The sequence below is a fragment of the Achroia grisella genome, unplaced genomic scaffold, assembly GCF_030625045.1.
Source record: "Achroia grisella isolate CSIRO2021 unplaced genomic scaffold, CSIRO_AGI_Agris_v1 utg461, whole genome shotgun sequence".
NCBI lineage: Eukaryota > Metazoa > Arthropoda > Insecta > Lepidoptera > Pyralidae > Achroia > Achroia grisella.
In genome coordinates, this window is record NW_026712871.1 from 1,850,089 (window position 1) to 1,874,057 (window position 23,969).

Sequence of the window (23,969 nt, forward strand, 5' to 3'; positions counted from 1 at the left end):
ATTCGTTTTATGGCAATTGCGTAAGGTTTTACAATAAAATACCAGAGTGTTATAAATCTGCCAGAAAAAAGATTTAATTGTCATATAAATCAGTTCCTTTGCAAAAAAGCTTACTATAAAATTTAAGACTGACACACTGACAACATTATCTGATTACATTAATATTGTCAGTGTGTCAGACACTGACAATATTAACTGATTACATTAATAATGTGTAGAAATTAATTTAACATTAATATGTACAAAATGATAAAAAAATATATATAATACAATAAACAAGACAAAGAGGTAAAAATGGGCGGCCTTATCGCTAAAAAGCGATCTTACTCTTACTTGTTATACTGTAATTATTTATATAAAAAAACATCTATTAAAAAGAGCAACACACAAGTTTCTTGCTCATTCTTCTTGTGATGAATCTGCATTTCGAATGAGTGGTAGAATCAAAATATGACTATTCAAAAGTGCTTGTAATGAGTTTATTTGAATAAAGATTATTTATATTTCTATTTCTATTTATAATTATAGTATACCTACACTTGTATGTACCCTCAAGCGCCCAGCCCGAAAGTTGATTCCTCTACTTGACCCCCAGCACGTATATTTTATACTGGTTTTTTTTAAATGAAACAACAAAAACAATGTTAAACTTTTATATAAGAATATTTACAATAAAAATACTAAATATGTAGTTAACTATAATTAATCCTATTAGGAATACTAGACTATTCTTATTAAAGAGAATTATCTTAAAGGTTTTATACAGGATCTCATATTACATGCCGTCATAAGTTTCTAGTGAGAGTCTGAACGTCTGATTGGGTATCTCAGGTCCCAGCGTAGATAATAAGAGGAAGGAGTGTTTTGTATGCTGATTCAGTCTGAAGATTATATATATATATATACCAAGGATGTTAGGGAGCTCCGTAACCATAACCGAAACTTTCGGATAGCCAATATAAAAATATATTCGTAACCGTAACCGAATCTGAAATAAAAGTTTCGGATAATATCGGATAGGGACGAAGCCTAATTGTTATGTAACTATTTTATTAGCTATTTTACTTTTGAAATTCCTTAAAAAATTTATATCCGAAACTAACGGAAACTAACGGAAATAATTTCATATCCGCATCCGTATCCATATCTGATATTTCATATCCATAACATCCCTGATATATTGTGTTTTGCCATATAAACTATAATCGCTATTAAAAAGTATAGGTTAGTGATAGATGAGTGAAAATATAGGGTTCTATTTATTTTTAATGACACATAAAAAAATTGTCCAAAAAATAAAGATAAATGTTAGGGGTGGACAACCCTTATCACTTAGGGGTATGAAAAATACTACTATCTAAGTAGATTCTCAGACCTGAATATGCATATAAAATTTCATAAAAATCTGTCAATCTGTTTCAGAGGATGTTGTGACACGAGAATTTTATATATAAGATATATATATATATATAACAGTGAATTTATTCTTTGCATCTTATGTTCTCAGAAATGGCAATGCTTGAGCAATAATATAATTTTACTTACTTTGTGTAAATTACAAAATCTACCAATATTATACATATATGTATGTACTTGACATCTGTGAATGAGTTTAGTGCTTAAACACATTGCCTTACAACCGACGTTAACAGATATGAGTCTTGCACAATATATTTCTATTCATTACTTATAGTAATTCTTTATATCTGACAGCCTCTGTGGTCTAGCGGTTGAGCACACAGCTTTATTTCTGATGGTCGCGGGTTCGATTCCTCACACGGTGCTAACATTTGTTTTCACGAGTACGATTGTTTGTATCGGTCTAGGTATTTTCTATGTATATAATGTATGTATTTCCAAAAAAAAACATATCTATGTATTTATACCAGTTGTCTAGTACCTATAACACAAGCTCTGCTTACCGTGGGACTAGATGGCGCTGTATGAATTGTCCAGGGTTATTTATTACTAGCTATTTGCCCTGGCTTCGCACGAGTGTATATGTATTATATATAGAAACCTTCCTTTTGAATCAATCTATTAAAAAAACCGCTTCAAAATCCGTTGCGTAGTTTTAAACATTTAAGCACACACAGGGACGGACAGACAACGACCGCGGCTTTGTTTTATAATATGTAATGATATAGGTCTTGGTATTTCTGCATATACTATGCAATTTTTTACAAGAAAAATCGATATAAATTCTGTCAGCTATTTAGTACCCATAGTACAAGTTTGGTACAAGATGGCGTTGTGTGAATTATCATGAAATTATAATTATATAATAATACTATATATAATGCTAATTAGAATAAACTTAAAGCTGTATGCTTGAATTATCTGTAACCTACAAATATACGTCTATGTATTAAAAAAATAAGTCTTTCTATATGTACAGGAATTACAATGAATAATCTACCGTATGCTGTAGAACATAAAAACTAAATTTCTTATTTCATATGAGCATAAAATGTTCAAAATTTATACCACTGAAAATATCTTTATATTGACGACCTCGGTGGTCTAGGGGTCTAGCACACCGCTTTACGTCCGATGGTCGCGGGTTCGATTCTTCGCACGGCACAAACATTTGTATTCACAAGTATGATTGTTTGTATCAGTCTGGGTGTTTTCTATGTATAATATGTATGTATTTACGAAAAAAAATATCTATGTATTTGTATCAGTCATCTAGGACCCATAACACAAGCTTTAGCTAGCTTAACTTGGGTCTAGATGGCGCTGTGTGAATTGTCCTGAGTTTATTATTATTATTATATCTGTTAATACAACTAAATATCTGCCTACTCGATTTGGCATAAGTCTTAATGGCGCAACTATTACCTGAATACAAAGATTTTAAAGCATAGTTAGGTACGAGATCTTTAAAAATATTGTTTCCATCACCAACATTGTTCTCTACTACTGCTGGTTCATCATCATTTTCCTGTCATAGATCAAATTCAAAGTCATCATCACTTATGTTATCTAATTCCAATGATTTTATCTTATCTTTTGCTAATAGATCTACTATAACATCATTATTACGAGCATTGTGCTCTCCAATTGCCGTTTTACCATTATTATCCTGTCATAGGTCAAAGTCGAAATCATCATCACTTACGTTGTCTAATTCCAATGATTTCAAATCATCTTTAGGTACCAGATCTTCTAATGTAATTTTATCTTTATCAGCAACACTGTCCTCTTCAATATATGCGTTTGGTGTTTTGTTATCATTATTTTCTGATGCACTATCATTTAAATGTACTTTACTATTATGACTTTCATCATGAGAATTTGAATTTTCACCAATTTGCATGTCCAGAGCATCCATTAATTTCATATCTTCAACTGCAGTATCATTACTCTCTTTTGATTTATCCCAATCTATTTCTTTACTTGATTCGCCGTTAGTTAATTCTATTTTAGATTTACTGTCTAAATCCAATTTTTTCTCATTGTTAGTTATTTTGTTTCTATTATACCTGTTGTCTTTATCTACATTATTTTCTCTGTTTGCTCTATCATTTTTATTCGAATTTTCATTAATTTCAGAATTACAATCTTTATTGGAATTTATTTCATTGTTACCATCAGTATTTTTGTGACTTTCATCAGAGTCGTTACAATACTCGCCTATTTGCTGGTCGAGAGCTTCCATTAATTTCATATCGTCTAATTCTGTATCACTACTTTTACTTTCAATGTCTCCATCTACTGGTTTATTTGATTCACCATTACTTTTTTCTATATTTGAATTATCGTGTTCATAATTATTACAATAAATATTATTCATTGGACTAACATTATTAGTTTCATTTTCATTGCGCTCCTTTTTGTCTTTTACTTTATTTGGGATGGGGTCATTAATTGATTTAACATATGTATTTAAATTTGTACCATTTTCTTTATTTGTGCTTTTATCACCTACAATATTCTCATTAGATTTATTATTAAGGTCAGTTGAATCTAAATCTTTATTTTCCGTACGATTTTCTTCTTCTGGAATAACTGGAACTAGAATTTCACTATTTCTATTTTCTTTCGAAGCTTCATTATCAATATTTGAATTATTTTTTACATTTTCTTGTGTAACATCACTAGTCACTTCTTTAGAAGTAGTTAAACTATTATTAGTGGAACATTCAGGATCAATTGACTCTTGATTATTTGAGATAATTAGGACGTTATTTTCATTTATAGTATTATTTCCTGAGGTCGTGTCATCATTATCAAATTCTACATTGTCTATTTCTTTATTTACTGGTCTAGTACTACTCGATGAATCACTCAATTCCATTACATTACTATTATCAGTCCTATTATTCACTGGTAAATTATTTCTTGCTTCATTAGATTTAGATACATCGTAATTTTCTGACGTATTTGATTTCTTATTGGATGTTTTATTTAATTCTAAATCATTGTTTACATTATTTGTACCTACATCGTTACTAACCTTATCATTATTAACAGTAGATTCATTTACATTATCTTTATTCTGTCCGATATCAGTCAGTAATGAATCTATAATACTAAAACTATCTACACTATCCTCTGTATCATACCCAACACTATCATTCTTATTAACACTGACACCTACACTTTCATCACACTTCTCCATTTTAATTCTTCTCCGTTTCCTCGGCACTTTGCCTAGGAGTTTCAATGAGAATAATGTCTTTAATGATAATGTTGATAGCATATCGACTTCCTTCTTCGAATTGTTGGTACTATCGCTGTCACTGTCGCACGTATCTGAATCCCAATGTATGTACTCTTCTGAGCAGAGTTCGTTCCGGACTTCTTCTACTATGGCAACCATACGATCCTGGTAGAGTGGTTCAGTCTTGATCCGTAAATATACGCGGTATGGGTAGACACAGGAATCGTCGAGACCGTAGTCCTGAAAAAACATTTTACATTTTTACAACTTGTGTCATTACAATTTTTTATACTACGATGGTGGTAAAGCTTACTGACCATTTGATGGTAAATCGTAGCCTATGGACGTCTTTATTAGTTCTCTATTTTGTCGTTTTGTACGGATCTGTGTAGTTTTTTCGTACTCTAATGATGTTGGCCGCTGATGGCCTTTACAGCTTCACTGGGCGTTAGGGGGCGAGTGAAGATGACACTCCAAAGCAAAGGAGGGACTTATGGAGCGGCTGAAGGCCAACTCCCGCCTGACGGATACGATGCCAGTCTAAGGGCACCGCTAGGGGCTCGATATAATATATGGGTATAAATAACGAGATGACTGCAACCCTGTTCGCAGTCATCTCGTTATTTATACCCATATATGAATGGAAGAAAAAAATATATTATGCCGACCACAAATGAATGGGATAAGGTAGAAGCAGATGATGATGATGATGATGATAATAACGATGATGATGACACAAATATATATATATATAATTAAAATAATAATAGTAATAAATATATATATAAAGTAAAATAAAATAAAAAGATCAATATGTATACATATATAAACTTCTGTGAACATTTACGCATGCCGTGGCAGCCAGTAATTAAGTCAACACTATATACTTGAACTTTCTGAAAGTGATAATAATTGTAACATCATAGTGTATGTCTTGTTGGTCCCTTAAATAAATAAATAAATAAATGTTGTATATGTTCTAAACAAAAGTATACTTACCATATCAACATCTGCCACATCGTAGTGACCAGCTGCCGAAAAACGTATTACGCCGACCCCAATAGAATGGGATAAGTAGATGATGATAATGGTGATGATGTAGATGATGACGATGATGATGTTCCAAACAAAAGTATACTTACCAAATCAACATCAGCCACATCATAGTGACCAGCGGCGTTCTTCACCAACAGTGAATCACAGCGGGAGACTCTGATCTGTGCGGGCAGTAAAGACCTCTGCACTTCAGGGTCCACCTTTATTTCATCTGCAACACACAGAAGGCAATATATAAAACATACTGTCCCTATTGTTGTAGAATAATACATGGTTAAATTATTATGCTGCAGTTCAAAAAGTATATATATACTAACTATCCCAGAAAACTTTGTTTTGCTATATACATTAAAATCGCTATTAAAAAATAGGGGTTGATGCTAGAAGGGTGAAAATTTAGGGTTATATGTATTTTTAATGCCACATTATAAATAAATATAAATAAAAAATTTTGGCCACAAAATAAAAATAATGTTAAGGGTGGACAACGCTTATCACTTAGGGGTATGAAAAATACATAGTGGCCGATTCTCAGACGTACTGTATATGCATATAAAATTTCATAAAAATCTGTCAAGCCGATTAAGAGGTGTATGGTAATTACCATACACATCTGAAACGGCTTGTTATCTAACAACTTGGTAACTAACATTGTGACACGAGAATTTTATATATAAGACTAGCTGTGACCGCGACTTCGTCCGCGTGTTCTAGTGACCTCGACCAAACAAAAATAAAATAAACGATTTTCCATACAAACTTCAATACCCTTTAGGTTAAATTTTTTACCCCCTCAAGGGTAACATTTTTACAAACTTTGAATGTCATATTTATTTGTATTTAATCAACAGCCTCAATAATAAGTTTCAAGCTTCAAGCTTCAAAAATGATGATTCCTTCATACAACCTTTCATCCCCTCTTTTAACCTCTTATCCTTTTTTGGCATTAAAAAGTAGCCTATGTCCTTCCTCAGTGTCTAGACTATCTGTGTAACAAATTTCATTTAAATCGGTTTAGTAATTTTGACGTCAAAGCGACACAGATAGAATTACTTTCGCATTAATCTTGTATATAAAATTCTCGTGTCACAGTTTTCGTTCCCATACTCCTCCGAAACGGGTTGACCGATTCTCATGAAATTTCGTGAGCGTATTAAGTAGGTCTGAGAATCGGCCAACATCTATTTTTCATCCCCCTAAATGTCAGGGGTAGTCCACCCCTAAATTGTTTTATTTTATTTTATGGCAAAACAACGTTTGCCGGGACAGCTAGTAATATTATTAAAACTAAGTGTTATTTTTCGGAAGTCCATGGTGTTAATGGATTTATATATTGTTTTTATCCCTGGACAATTTACACAACGTCAAATAGTCCCAAGCTAAGCAGAGCTTGTGTTATGGGTACTAGACAACTGATATAAATATATAGAAGACTTTTTATGTAAATACATAGAAATAATCAGACCGATACAAACAATCATATTCATTCATAAATACATTTTTTTTTATACTACTATGGTGGCAAGCATACGGCCCATCTGATGGTAGATGGTTACCGTAGCCTATGGACGCCTGAAGCACGAAGGTGTCACGTGCACGTTGCCGACCCTTAAGAAACCTTAATATACCCTTCTTGAAAAACCCCATGCTGTAGTCTCGTGAGAAAACTTCGGCAGGAAGTTCATTCTACAATCCAAGTGTACGCGGGAGGAAGCTCCTCTGAAACCGCACTGTCCGAGACCACTTAGGTTCCAGCGTGTGGGAATGAATTCCCTGTCGATGGCGAGTGGTGCGATGGTGAAAGGTGGCCGTAGGCATCATGTCGAACAATTCCTCAGAACACAGTCCGTTGTATAATCGGTAGAACACACAGCGATGCGAAGTCTCGCTTCAAACTAAGTGGCTCGATACCGCCAGAGAGATTGGGATCATCGACAATTCTCATAACACGTCTCTGAACCGAGTCAAAAGGACCGAGCTGATATCCAGGTGCTCCCGCCCAAAGATGAGAGCAGTACTCAATGTGCGGCCGAACTTGAGACTTATGTTTGCCGTGTGAGGAATCGAACCCGCGACCATCGGAAGTAAGGCGGTGTGTTAAACATCTAAACCACTAGACCACCGATGCCGGTACATTTAATTAACTTTTCTTTATCCATCCATATACATATCTTACTTTTCTTTTTAGAACAACACATTGTAATATATACTTATGAATACAAATGTTTGAACCGTGAGAGGAATCGAACCGTCGACCATCAGAAAACAATGTGCTAAACTGCTAGACCATCGAGGCCGTCTATTTATAATATTAGCATTGATCATAGTACGTACTGGATCGGTTGAACGTGCCATGGTAAGTAAGGCAGTGCGCTAAACCTAAAGGTCAAATTTCATTACTGTTAAAGCCAACAACTTTGAAGTGGCAATGGGCAGGGCACATAGCTCGTAGGACAGATGGCCGTTGGGGCAGTAAAGTCCTCGAGTGGCGACCACGGACCGGAAGACGCAGCGTGGGAAGGCCTCCAGCAAGGTGGACCGACGATCTGGTCAAGATCGCTGGAAGGCATTGGATGCGAGCAGCGCAGGACCGATCGTCGTGGAGATCTTTGGGGGAGGCCTATGTCCAACAGTGGACGTCTTCCGGGCTGTGATGATGATGATGATGATGATGATGATGATGATGATGATAAAGCCAACATTGTAGCCGTAGTTTTTGCTAATTGTGTTGAACAGGCGTTATAATTTTTATTATTTTACTAGCTGATCCCGCACACTACGTTCCGCCTCAGAATAAATTTCTGAATGCACCCCGTTTGACAGTTTGTATGGGAAAATAAAATTGTTGTTTTTAGTATTCTCCATGCAATTTCTTCATATTTTATCACCGTTTAAGCCTTCCCTGGCCTTTAATGAATATTTCAAGACTAAAATCAGCCAAATCGGTTCAGCCGTTCTCGAGTTATAGCGAGACTAACGAATAGCAATTCATTTTTATATATATAGATACCTTCAAGTTGTCGATATTATTATCTACTTTCACAACTGTTTCTAATTGTTCCACGGATAGTTTCTGTTCTAAATTTATTATTTGTAAAAATTAAAAGACAAAATTAAATGTACTGTTGAACTGTGCATCAGTGTCCACTACGAGACAATTACCATTCATATATAACAAGCTTACCTTTCTTTTTCGAATAACACGTTGTAACATGTAGTTTCAATGTTTTCGGCGACGCGTACACTCGCCCGCACCTCGTACATGTGGCTGTAACAAAATCGAGCATTTTTTATTTATTTATTTTATTTATTTACTTAATACAGAAAACATGTGTTAGTACACATGACACATTTACTAAAGAAACGATGATATTTACAGAAGTATAAAACTGTGTTGCGAATATCGACGCCCTCCACATATATATAATTCCAAACCCTAAAAAAAAAATACATGCAATGTCGTTACCAATCACGTATTGTCTAATAAAATTTACAAAATATTTAAATTTACCAAAAACAAAGAAAATTTAACTTATAAACAAAAAGAAAGAATGTACAAAACAAAAAGAACCTATGCCTGTATTTGATATGTATATATGTAAGCATTATGCGTATGTAGCATGTTTATTATTTAGTAGTTATATAATAATAATATATATAATAATAATAATAATTAACAAGGACAATTCACACAGCGCCATCTAGACCCAAGTAAAGCTAGCTAAAGCTTGTGTTATGGGTACTAGATAACTGACACATATACATAGACATTTTTTTTTGTAAATACATACATATTATACATAGAAAACACCCAGACCGATACAAACAATTGTACTCATGAGTACACATGTTTGTGCCGTGCGAGGAATCGAACCCGCGACCATCGGACGTAAAGCGGTGTGCTAGACCGCTAGACCAGCGAGGTCGTTATATATATCATTTTCTATTTAGTTTACTTTTCATTATATATCCTTATCTAGCTATCTAGCGTATATTGAATGCGTCTATATAATTTAGCTCTTAGGCATACATAGTGTTGGATTACAATCCAGTTCTGTACCGAACTACACGCTCCTAATTATATTATTATATTGACTGTAATCTGTTTTGTATGCTAATAAAATAAATAAATAAATAAATAAATTTACAACCACTATTTTTACAGCTTCGCCTGTGTTATGGAGTAGAAAACAAGATCACAAACCCGATGGTAGAAAATAGATGAAGAAATCGCTTTAGCGATAAGACCGCCTTTTGTGCCTAGCCTACCTTTCTGTACATTATGAATATTGTTTTTTCTTTGGATTGTATTTAAGGTGCAATAAAGAGTTATAAATAAATAAAAATAAAATGGTAAGTGGTAACAATTGCCTATATCTAAGTATACAATTACATTTGTATTCATAGGAATTATTGTTTGTTTCGGTCTGGGTGTTTTCAATTATACATATATAGCTGAAAATCAGTGTTTTGCTCCTTGAGTGATTCTCTATACTGAGCTGTGTACCAGTTTTGTATTGCTGTAGCACACACGTGCAGGTTTACCCTTATTGAATTGTTATATTATAGGTACTTGTCATGTGATGTTATAATTAAGCCTATATGTGTGTACTAAGATACAAATAAAAACTATTATCTATCTATCTATCTATCATATACTAGTTTTTACCCGCGGCATCGCTTACATTGAATCTTTAATTTACAGAAAAAAATGTACAGACCTATTTGTTTTAATGTATGTATTTGTATCAGTTGTCTAGTACCTCTAACACTAGTTAGTAATGTGGACTCATGACCCCATTACTACTTATGTACCATGTCAGGTTGACCTCCACGCGGTTCCCCCTGGAAACCATCGTATAAAATTTCTGGTGAATTTGTCACGATGTGCTAACTGACCTGACCTCATGCTCATCTTATCATCCTCCACTGGTGCCCCGCCAGCGTAAACCGTTAGCGCAGGCGGTTGCACCATTCCATTATCACCCATAAAAATAAAAAACACAAGCTGTTAGCTTGGGACTAGATGGCGCTGTGTTAATTGTTCTGAAATATATAAAATATACCACCACCGGCACCAATCTAAGCAGAGCTTGTGTAATGGGTATTAGACAACTGATATAAATATTTAGATACATTTTCTGTATATACATACACCTAGACCTATACAAACAATCATACTTATGAATACAAATATTTGTACCGTGCGAGGAATCGAACCCGAGACCATCAGAAGACAATGTGCTAAACCGCTAGACCTTCGAGGCCGTCTATTTATAATATTAGCAGTAACGGTAGGGAAAAAATAAAATTATAATGTAAAAATTTGACGTTCATAAGCGGCTAAAATGTCCAACATGAATAAATGATTTTTGAATTTGAATTTGATCATAGTACGTACTGGATCGGTTGAACGTGCCATGGCATCGGTGACGGCGGTGCAGGTTCTTTGTTGCAAACGACTGGCCGCATCGCGCACACTTCAAGTCGGGCACAACGTCGAACTGCAAGCACTTCTTGTACTCCAAATGTCTGAAAACATATTATTATATCGTGAAATAACTGTATATCAGCAGCCGACGATGGGGCAGTCATTGTAAAAACGAAAACAAACGAGCTGTGTACCAGCGGCCTAACAATGGGACAGTCAATGTAAAATTGAAAACAAATGTATTGAATTGTAAATGACATGTATACCAGCGGCCTAACGATAATATAGTAATTTTAAAAAGAAAACCTACCATTGCATCTTGAACGAACTGTGTACCAGCGGCCTAATAGGACAGTCATTAACAGACAGTAACAAGTAAATTATTTAAAAGAGCAACACACAAGTTTCTTGCTCATTCTTCTTGTGATCAGACAGCTTTCCGAATGAGCGGTAGATTGAAAAAATATGTGATGACTATTCAAAAGTGCTTAAATTAAGTTTATTTGAATAAATGATTTTCTATTCTATTCTATTCATTTATATTATTGACTGTCTCTCCGGTAATTTCCTTTACCTGCGATAATTGGAAGAAAATTCGCGTGCTGAACCGTTATTTTTTTTTTATCGGCCTACTGTAATGCTATTGGCCGTAGCTGGCCTTTACAGCTTCACCGGACGATAGTGGGCGAGTGCAGATGGCACTCCAAACTAAAGGAAGGACTTATGGAGCGGCTGAAGGCCAACTCCAAGACCGATCGTCGTGGAGATCTTTGGGGGAGGCCTATGTCCAGTAGTGGACGTCTTCCGGGCTGCGATGATGATGATGATGATGATGAAGGCCAACTCCCGCCTGACGGATACGACTTTAGTCTGAGGGCACCACTAGGAGTTCGAACCTCGGCTCAGGCCGTCGTAATTTCGATCCTCGTTTGAATTGGACGGGGGATCGAACCGTTAGACCACTGGAGCTGTTAATATGAAATATACTTACTCATTATAACTATATATAGTTTTATATTTGGAAGAGCAGCGGCGACATGTGTAGCGGAGACTGGCCGAGTGCCGCTTCTGATGGGTCGCAGCTTCCTCGGCGGTCGAGAACCAAGCACAGCAGGGGTCGCACGCTAGTCTGTACCACACAATAACAACTCAGTTATTGAAATGTTAATAGAAACATTATGCAGAGGAACCATGGAGTTGAGCTAATAATATTGTTAAGAAATTTCAAAATAGTCACCATCTACTTCCTTATCCCATACATTTGTGGTCGTCGTAATGTTTTTCTCTCCATTTAGCCTTCTCCTGACTAATCTAAATATATATAACTCAAAGGTGACTGACATAGTGATCTATCAACGCACAGCCCAAACCACTGGACGGATCGGGCTGAAATTTGGCATGCAGGCAGATGTTATGACGTAGGCATCCGCTAAGAAAGGATTTTGATTAATTCTACCCCCAAGGGGATAAAATAGGGGATGATAGTTTGTATGAATCTTTGTCAATTTTAAACCGGTCGGGCTGAGACTTTGCATGCATAAAGCTACTATGACGTAGACATCCTCTAAGAAAGAATTTTGATAAATTCCACCCCTAAGGGGATAAATTAACGCGTGCGAAGCCGCGTGCAACAGCTAGTATATATACATATACACATACATAAGAGTTATAAGTTAAACACTCACTTGGGGTCCGTAAAGGATACCACATGCACCTTCATATGTGCGGACACTCCCTGCGAAGAACGGAACGTGTCCCCGCACACCGCGCACGAGTACTGAGGGGGCGCGGGGGGCGGCGGCGGCGCGGGGGACGGGGGGGCTCGCTTCGGCCTCGCCGGATGCGCCGCTTGCTTCTGCTTCGATGACGGTAATGATATTCTGAAAACAAAAAAAAAATCAGGACTATTCACAGCGCCATCTAGACCCAAGTTAAGCTAGATAAAGGGCACTAGATAACTGATATAAATACATCGATTTTTTTTCGTAAACACATACATATTATACATAGAAAAAACACATACCGATACAAACAATCATACTCATGAATACAAATGTTTGCGCCGTGCGAGGAATCGAACCCGCGACCATCGGAAGTAAGGCGGTGTGCTAAACCGCTGGACCACCGAGGCCGTCAATATAAAGATATTTTCAGTGGTATAAATTTTAAACATTTTATGCTCATGTGTAATAAGAAATTTGGTTTTTATGTTCTACGGCATAAGGTAGATATTATTTATAAATGAAATACGCAACTAACTTGACTTTTTTAACTGGGACCTCCAACTTTATGACATCGACGTCGCGGCTGCGTTTGTTCCGGGGCACCAGCAGACTGTCTTCGTCGTCCATCTACAAATAAAATAAATTATAAAAAAAGGAAGAAATGAAAAGAAGAAATTCAAAATTCAGTTTCTTGCCAGTTCTCAATTGAATCTGTATACTGAACTGGACGGTAATTTATTATAATATAAAAAAATTAACGTTCATAAGCGTCTAAAATGTCCTATGTAAGTTGGACAACATTCTCCGTAATCAGTTTCTCATTCTAGATAGTTGTTCGTGTAGAGCCAGACTATAAAGTCAGCCAAGCTCCTCACAAAAGCTCAGAAGTCTTGTGTCTTCACAAGCTTCACGGAGCTAAAATGAATGAATAAATGATTTTTTTTTTTTAATTGGAATATATTAATTTACCACAGGGGTGAGCCACATTTTTTAAAAGCAGAAGAAACGCCACTACACATCATATGTGGTTGTTCGTTTATGCATGAGTGGGCGCTCACAAAATTTCATGAGAATCAGTCAAGCCGTTTCGGAGGAGTATGGGAACGAAAACTGTGACACGAGAATTTTATATATAAGATAATAAACATAGTGAAACATAACTAGCCCTATGAAAAGTTCTGCTGTATCAAATCGCAGCTGAAGTCAATATGTTAATAAGAATATGTATATATGTATATTCGATGCGCGTCTATCGAAAGGAACGGGGAATTTCTGGTCGCTTGTTTTTGGTCGGTGTATTTTTTTAGTTGAGTAATATAATTAGGCAGGTCCCTAAGTAGATTTAGCCCAGGGCCCCACAAATTCATAATCCGCCCCTGATATTATAATTACTAGTTACTATAGTTAGTATATAATAATAGTTAGTACAGTACTTAAATATTCCAAACTGTAGAATAAACGCCACTACACATCCTATGTGGTTGTAGCTCACTCATGCATTAACGAAATATCTCCTTTGGAAAGTATACACTCTATCCTGAGGAGATAAAAACCATCGCTCTTAAGAATATCCTTCAATTCTTGTCCCTCACCTGACCTTATTATTTTTAAATTACTTACCAATGTAATATTGGTTAAATAGCTACTCGGCCCGGCTTCACACGGGTGTACATGTAATATATATATTCTAATCTCTGAAATAGCTGGACCGATTTTGACGGGACTTTTTTTGGCAAGTAGCTGATGTAATAAGGAGTAACTTACGCTACTGTTATTTTAGAAAAATAAAATAAAATTTCACGCGGACGAAGTCGCTGGGGCCAGCTAGTCTATAGATATACCGAGATTTAATGTTTAAGTTGCTATTATGTTGTTGACAAAATTTTACTGTAATGTTACTATTACGTTATCCTACACAATTTGTATTATTTTGGATGAATAAATAAAATAAATAAAAAATAAAAATATATAAACCTTCCTCTTGAATCACTCTATCTATTAAAAAAAACCGCTTCAAAATCCGTTGTGTAATTTTAAAGATTTAAGCATATATAGGGACGGACAGACGGCGACAGTGACTTTGTTTTATACTGTAATGATTTTGTACCTAGTTGAACTGAACCCTGTATTGAGCTAAAGTTTCTGTAATTAAACATTTCTGATTCAGGGTCGTTCAAGTATTAGGTAAGATTTATTACAATTATTTACCCCCATCCCCCTTGACAGCAAAAGTAAGCAAAGCTCTTACCTCTCTCCATGATTATGTAAACATTTTTCAATTAATGTATTGTTATTTTAGCAAAGACTGTGAGTGTTGCCATTCGTGTCATCATCATCATCATTGCCTTGTCTTTATCCCATTATTTGTGGTCGGTACAGTATGTCATTCTCTTCCACTGCTCTCTATCAGTCGTCATATCTAAACATACTCTTCTTTTATTCATATCATCTTTCACACAATCCATCCATCTTTTCTTAGGGCGTCCCCTCCCTTTACATCCATCCACATTCATATTATACACTTTCCATAAGACATGGTCCTCATTCCTCCGCATAACATGCCCATACCATCTAAAAAAGTAAATAACTGTCGATGACGTAATCATCATCTACAATCCCCCACCCCCCATGTCATCCAAAATAAGCAAAGCAAAGACCCCAACACCCCCCCATAGTGCTTACGTAATACTTGAACAGCCCTTCCTGTGACACAAGTCCTGTTCTTAGTGCAGCGATTTCTGTTAAAATATTTTGTGTATAACCATATGGTTAATATATATTAATATATATTATTAATATAATAATTTACTTATTTTTACACATTCATATATATATATGTAATTTATTATAAGTAAATTAATATATTTATTTATATTTACATTTTATTCAAATTCAAATTCAAATTAAAAAATAATTTATTCACGTAGGATATTTTAACCGCTTTTGAACGTCAATGTTTTTATATTATATTTTTTTCCTACCGTCCAGTTCAGTATATAGATCCAATTGAGAAGAACTGGCAAGGAAATCAATTGTATTACTTTTTTTTTTTTTAAATCCATTTTATTTACAATGTATATTTATATATGTCTATGTCATTAAATGAAAATCCCGAACATGAAAACTATTGCCATGCACGCTCGTCATTCATGTAATCGTTTAGTGAGTAATAGGCTTTGCTCAGTAAATATGATTTAACTGATGTTGTGAATTTATTTAAGGGTAATTCTAATATATCCTTTGGTATCTTATTGTAAATTTTTATACCTATTCCCATAAAAGACCTATTGAAAATTATATATAATTATTATAAATAAACTATTTACATAAATTACCAATTCCTCCCTTTTCTTCAATATAGACTTAGGTGCTGCTTTACTGTCCTTATATGTTTTGACGACCTTCGTTACTTTGCTATCTTTTGCCTTATCTTTATTTGCTTTATTATCTTTGGATGGTTTACTGTCTTTTGATTTGCTATCTTTTTGTACTTGTTGCTGAAAAGAAATGAAAAATATTAGTAATTGAGGGGTCGATTTAGTACACTTTACTTCCGATGTTCGCGGGTTCGATTCCTCGCACGGCACAAACATTTGTATTCATGAGTATGATTGTTTGTATCGGTCTGGTTGTTTTCTGTGCATAGTATGTATTTACGAAAAAAAATCTATGTATTTGTATCAGTTGTCTAGTACCCATAACACATGCTTTAGTTACCTTAACTTGGGTCTAGATGGCGCTGTGTAAATTGTCCTGAGATTATTATTATTAATAATGTGGATTAATAGTTTCATAACAGTAAACATATATACATATTGTATAACATAATAATACGACCAAACGTCATAGTATAGAAAAAAAATGTATTGAGAAGTGCAGAAATAAAAGTTTCTTTGTCTTTATTTATCACTAGCTGTACCCGCGACTTCGTCCGCGTAGAATTTAACTTTATTTTTCTAAAATAAAAGCCTAAGTCTCTTTATTACATCTGCTACCTGCCAAAAAAAGTCCCGTCAAAATCGATTCAGTCATTTCAGAGTTTACCCGGAACAAACAGACAGACAGATAGACAAAAATTGAAAAAAATATATATTATTAATTTTAATTATTATTAATTTGTGTATGTACCATATTTATATTCATATGCATGTAATAAAAAACGGCTATTTCAACATTACAGTTACTACAGTTTTATTTATGTGTATAGATTGGGGTTTAAAATGTTGGGGTACTTGATACGACACGACGAACTAATTAACAACATTATAGAAGGAAAAATAGATGGAAAGAGAGGAAGGGGAAGACCGAGACACAGCTATATCAAGCAGGTTAAAGAACAAGTTGGAGTCGTGTCGTATCAACAGCTAAAAGGACTGATGGAAGATCGTGGAAGGTGGCGGGAGCTGGATCGACAAGAGCACAGCTCTTAAATTATGAATGAATGAATAGAGTTACATGGAGTTACACGGGAGTGTTAGTAATAGAGTTCTCTTCTAATAATTTTAATAGACAGCTCTTAAATTATGAATGAATGAATAGATTATTATTATATACCTTTAAATTACTCAGGGTCATGTTCTCTTCTCTCTGGCTGCGGATTCGAGGTGTGCTGGGCGGTGGAGACGCAGCTTTGGAGTTCCTGGTCGTTCTGATTGGTTGCTTTTCAATGGTTTCACTCGAGCGTGATTCCCTGCTGTTCTCCTTCTGCAGAATCATAAAGGTGGAGTTTCAAGTAGAGATTATGTATTTCTTTTTCATCATCATCTGCTTCTTCCTTATCCCATTTATTTGTGGTCGTCGTAATATTTTTCTCTTCCATTCATCCCTGTTCGCAGTCATCTCGTTATTTACTTCCTTTCTTACCATATCATCTTTCACACAGTCCATCCATCTCTTTTTCGGTCTTCTCTCTGCCCTTATAACCATCCACATTCATATGTCGCGAAGTAAGGACACTTCGCGACTTCGTCCGGGTGGAATTTAACAAAAAAAGTTAATTAGAGAACTGTTCTAAAATAAAGTAGCCTAAGTTACTCCTTATTATATCAGTTACCTACCAATAAAAGTCCAAAATTGATTCTGCCATTTCAGAGATTAGCCGGAACAAACAGACAGACAGACTGACAAAAATTGTAAATGTTATTTTGGTGTATGTACCGTATTTTACCGTATTTACTACTTACATATATATATATTCACATGCATGTAGTAAAAAACGGTTATTTTAATATTACAAACAGATACTCCAATTTTATTTATATGTATAGATGTATAGATATCATATTCATATATGTATATATATTCTCGGTATCTCAATGAAGGCTTAGGTGGTATATCGGTTTAGCACATTTCTGTACGACAGTCACGGGTTTGATTCCACGCACGGTACAAATATTTATTTATTTATTCTTTGCACACAAAATTGTATACATGGCGGACTTAATGCCTGATGGGATTCTCTACCAGTCAACCAAAAACAAATATGTAGAGTAGGATGTTTTTATCAGGGATGTTAGGGAGCTCCGTAACCGTAACCGAATCCGAAATGAAAGTTACGGATAATATCGGATAGGGACGGAGCCTAATTGAGACACGTTATGTAACCATTTTATTAGCTATTTGTATTTTACTTTTGAAATTCCTTAAAAAATTAATATCCGTAACCGAAATTATCCGAAACTAACGGATAATCCGAAATAATTTCATATCCGCATCCATAATCGTATCCGGTATAATAATCATTCCTATATCGGAAACCTATCCGTATCCGAAATTTTATATCCATAACATCCTCGGTTTTTATCAGTCTGAGTGTTTTCTATGTATATAAAGTACGTACTTAAAAAAAAATAAGGCTCTTGCATTTATATCAGTTGTCTAGTACCTATAACACAAGCTCTACTTAGCTTGGGACAAGATGGCGCTGTGTGAATTGTCCTGAGATATTATATTTATATTGTACTGTAGTAGTTTCTTACCTTTAAGCTACTTAAGGTCATCTCATCTTCTCTTCTGCTTCGACTTGGAGGTGGACTTGGTGAAGGTTTGGAGGGCCTGGTCATCTTGAAGGTAGTCTGACTTGCTCGAGATACTCGGGAATTATTTTCTACCTGCAACTTTTTATGACAGTCTCGTTGGTCTAACAGTTTAGCACACCGCTTACTTCTGAAGGTTGCGGGTTCGATTCCTTGCACAATACAAACATCATTCATAAGTATGACTGTTTGTCTGTGTCCCAGATACTGTTCTATTTATAACAGTTGTATAGTATCCACAACACAAGGTTGATTAAAATGATCTTAATGTAAATAATAACACAAGCTTTGGCTAGCTTAACTTGGGTCTAGATGGCGCTGTGTGAATTGTCCTGAGATTATTATTAATAATGTGGATTAATAGCTTCATAATAGTAAAAAGATAAATATATTGTATAGTATAATAATATGACCGAACATCATGTTTTTTTTTGGATTACTCTGTTGGCCGCAGCTGGCCTTTACAGCTTCACCGGACGTTAGGGGACTAGTGCAGATGGCACTCCAAACCCGCGGAAGGACTTATGGAGCGGCTGAAGGCCAACTCCAGCCTGCCAGATACGACTTATTTTGAGGGCACCACTACGGGTTCGAACCTCGGCTCAGGCCGTCGTAATTTCGATCCCCGTTTGAATTGGACGGGGGATCGATCGGAAGGGACATCATATGTAAAAAAAAAATGTATTGAGAAGTGCAGAAATATTTATTACTACCTGTTCCCGTGACTTCGTCCTCGTGGAATTAAATTTATTTTATAGTTACAGTTAGTTAGTCTAGTACAATTTATAATGGTTTCAAGTTCAATACCTTGTATGGTACAAACATTTGTATTCGAAATTTATAATAATAACAGAATAGAATAGAATAGAAAATCATTTATTCAAATAAACTTAATTTAAGCACTTTTGAATAGTCATAACAATTTGTTTTTTATCTACCACTCGTTCGGAAAGCTGTCTCATCACAAGAAGAACGAGCAAGAAACTTGTGTGTTGCTCTTTTAAATAATCCTTGTAAGTTTACATTTACAAGTCGAAACGTGTGAATACAAACTACCAACAAGCACTAATTTTTTGGGTTATAATGGTTAAACATTAGTGTGAAAGTTTGTATCAGTCTTGAGTTTTTCTATATGCAATATGTCATAGATTAAATAGAAAATAGACATTTTTCAAAATCAGAAGCTGGATTACCTCTTTTTATATTAGTAAGTCAATTAAATTAACCACGCCGTCTTAATCATTATCTAAATACTTTTAAAATGATATATAATACTTCTGTGTCAATTTAATAATTAAAGGTTAAACGAATTTAAATAAATTAAAAAACTTTAAATGCTTGTTTTGTAAAAATTGTACATTTTGTATACTGCCATTTTTCTATTTGATCTACAACATATAAATTTATGTATTTAAGTAAATATTACAAATGTATCAGTTTTCTAGTGCCCATAACACAAGGTCTGCTTATCTTGGGACTAGATGGCGCTGTGTGAATTGTCCTGAGATTACTATCCGTCTTAGTGCCAATGCGTGCGATCGCGCGCCTGCGCGTTTTATCTATTCTCACGCGTCAGTGTTTTTGAGATGCGGCCGCTATTTTGAAAATTGATACATTTTTACAAAAGTTACACATTATTTTCCCTTACTCCAAAATTTCACAAAAAAGAGGGTAATTATTCTTGGCATTTTTCATATATATTGCGAAAAAATGTATGGCACTAAGACGGTTAATATATCAGTTGTCTAGTACCCATAATACAAGCTCTGCTTATCTAGGGACTAGATGGCGCTGTGTGAATTGTCCAGGTTATTATTGTTAATCTTGTGAGTAACAGGGGAATAAATTTCATAATTTACTTACAGCTATCTTATTAGCAGGTTTCTGTAATGGCAACCCCAATCTCAACCTTGTATGTATGTTCGTCTGTTTGCACATCTCCATAAATTGGTAGAAATCATTCACTTTGTCCACGCACAGCTCGCAAATCAAGGGAGGCATTTTGTCATCGGGATTTATCTGGAAAATAAATTAATTTTACTAGTATTCTAAATGCAAAAATATGTGTCTATGGCTGTACTAGCAATGCCTGCGGTTTTATCTGCGTGAAATTTATAGCTTATATGTTTATTTAAATTATTAACTGGGTCTTAACACGAATAATTTTATGTCAAATGTAGTGCTGCAACCAAGTCGAAACGAGAGAGGTAAATACCTTTATTTGCCATAAAATTATTCGTGTTAAGACCTGGTTAATAATTTAAACAATGTATATTAAACACGAAAGTTTAAAATCAGCTTATATGTTATTCTGAAAAAGAAGACCACATCACTGGATGTGGTAATTTAATGATACATAATCTTATATATAAAATTTTTTGTCACAGTTTTTTAAGGCAAAACATACTCCTCCGAAACGGCTTGACCGCTTCTCATTAAAATTTTGTGAGCGTATTGAGTAGGTCTGAGAATAAGGAAAAAAATATCTATTTTTATATACCCCTAAATGTTAGGGGTAGTCAACCCATAATTTTTTTTTATTTTAAGGCAAAACAACTAGTGAAAACTATAAAAGACAATTGGCTGATCACAGATAGATAAGAAAATAAGGAAAAAAATACTATTCTCATATATAAGCTTGATTATGCCTCTACTTATTATACTATATATTATTTATATAAAAAAAAATCTATTAAAAAAGGCAACACACAAGTTTCTTGCTCATTCTTCTTGTGATTAAATCTGCATTTCGAATGAGTGGCAGAATCAAAATATGACTATTCAAAAGTGCTTGTAATGAGTTTATTTGAATAAAGATTATTTCTATTTCTAAATAATTACTGTAAAGTGTCATCAAAATCCATTCAGTTTTTAAGAGCTCCACCGACAAGAGCGTAGCTATAAAATTATGAATGAATGAATGAAAGTTTTTCATGAAAGAGTGACAAACATCCATTCATACTCACAAACGTTTTCATTTACAATATTAATATTATAACAGCAGTGCAGTACTTTTTGTTTTCAAGGACCCTCTTAATGACATAATAAAATTGATATGTAAAGCAAAAAGGTGACATGAAATTCAAGTAATTATAATAATCATATATATTTTTTTAAATGTAAACTTTAAAGTTAAAACCGAATTGTAAATTTTAGATACTAAGGACGCTGCTTAAAAACAATTGAAGATGTAGCAAGATACTAGAAAACTAGAACATGTTTTGAAAAAAAAATCAGGATTGTATAACTTTTGGAATAACTACACATCAATGGATACAGTTTTACAGCTGTTTTGTACTAATATATGTATATTTTAAATAAATAAATAGTAAAAATTGCGAAAAACGATATCTTTCGCCAAATATTCCATTTGTTTTGATATCCACATAACCTACTTTCAATATTCTTATATGTAACCATTAAACAACGTTTTAAATAAGTTTATATCAATTATGGGGGATAAATAATGATTATTTAATATTATTTTACCTCAATTTGTACACATTCTTGTATTTTTTGCTTTAATTCCATCCCATTTCCGTCCAAATCAACTACAGTTTGTATTATAGGCATTTTGTACCCCGCCCCAGCTCCGCACAGACGACATCCTCGATATATCTCGTATATTGTTTGTCTATCTAATTTAGATTTTGTATTTCGATCCATTTTTATAAATATATCATGTTTAAAATATTTTCTAACAAGAAAAGATGACGAAGGTTAGCTTAGTGATGTCATGACTCAGTCAGATTATCAAATATGTAGTATTGATTAATCGGTTTTGCTGTGTATGGTTACATATTTTTTTTAATGTACAGTGCTTCCAAATCATTTGCATTCGTTGCTGCTACAGGGCCTAATGATAGTTACATTACGAGAATAGAAGAATGTTCTGTAAAAAAATACCAATACCTCTGCATAAATATAGGCTTTGATTTTGGTAGCCATTCTTTAATTGTTTGGGTACTTACCAAAGGATATTGTGGCCGAATCGTGAATAACAATTTTTACAAAAAGTGAAACATTTGCATTTATTAAGCATATATTCCATTTAGATAAATTAATGATATTAGAGACTTCCGTACCTAATTATTATAATGTATACATGTAGTACTACGCCCAGTAGAAAATACACAAATAATTTGATATCTCTATATACTCGTATAAGTCTATAAAATATTGTCTTGAATGTCGAAAATATTATTTAGATGGAAATAAACCGAAGGCGATATGTTATTCTGCGCATAGACACTATACATACATGTACATTATATTAAAATTATACAAGAAATACGATAAAAACGTGAAGATACTTTTATTCTTTTGTAACAAACAAGATATTACCTACGTGTAGATGTAAATATCGACGCACGGGTGTGTGAACTCAAATGTAGAATAATTTTGATTTCAATCGGTTATAAATTTTTCTTATACATAAGCTGATAATAATATTATAAAAGGAAATGCAGGTGATAGAAACTGACAACAAAATAAATATTTTTTCCATAAATAACCGATGTAGAAATCGATAATGGTCCATGAAAAATAATAACAACCGATATTTTTTGCTCATGGGGACATCTCTAGTTATGTCATTAAGGAGTCCCGTTACTATACTTTCGTTTGTTGCACTTTAAAAAAATTGTTTTTATCTCAATTTTTGTTACTTTTTATTTTTTATTAACTTATATATTTATATCTTATATCTATCACTATTTTATATTATTGAAAATTTATATACATTTGCTACCTGGTAGTGCTGATAGTTCCTCCTTATACGCTGTCGGTGCACCTATGGAGAATGATAGCATGATCATGAAGTCAGGTCAATTAGTCGTTCGTGGTTTTATTATTAGGATTTTTTTTCAACTGCTGACATTTTTTTTTATTTATATTTTTTGGATTAAGTATAAGTTAACTGGTGCACCCGCTTACGCTAACGGTTTACGCTGGCGGGGCACCAGTTGAGGATAACAAAATGAGCATGAGGTCAGGTCAGTTAGCACATCGTGGTAAATTCACTATGAATTTATCATGATGGTTTCCAGGGGAAC

At 34.3% G+C, this 23,969-nt stretch overlaps 1 protein-coding gene across 1 annotated transcript; it reads right to left on the reverse strand.

Annotated features, from left to right (window-relative positions):
* Positions 1 to 2,771: 2,771 nt before the first annotated feature.
* On the reverse strand, positions 2,772 to 22,639 carry LOC131845265 (uncharacterized). The gene is made up of 12 exons (XM_059194305.1): positions 22,405 to 22,639; positions 20,779 to 20,934; positions 18,859 to 18,996; positions 17,435 to 17,584; positions 16,216 to 16,377; positions 13,416 to 13,507; positions 12,842 to 13,036; positions 12,148 to 12,285; positions 11,127 to 11,257; positions 8,910 to 8,993; positions 5,812 to 5,936; positions 2,772 to 4,909 (listed from the first exon to the last, which is right to left on the reverse strand). The coding sequence occupies exons 1-12, from the start codon at positions 22,579 to 22,581 to the stop codon at positions 3,092 to 3,094; spliced, it is 3,366 nt and encodes a 1,121-aa protein (XP_059050288.1). The 5' UTR covers positions 22,582 to 22,639; the 3' UTR covers positions 2,772 to 3,091.
* Between the last annotated feature and the right edge of the window lie 1,330 nt (positions 22,640 to 23,969).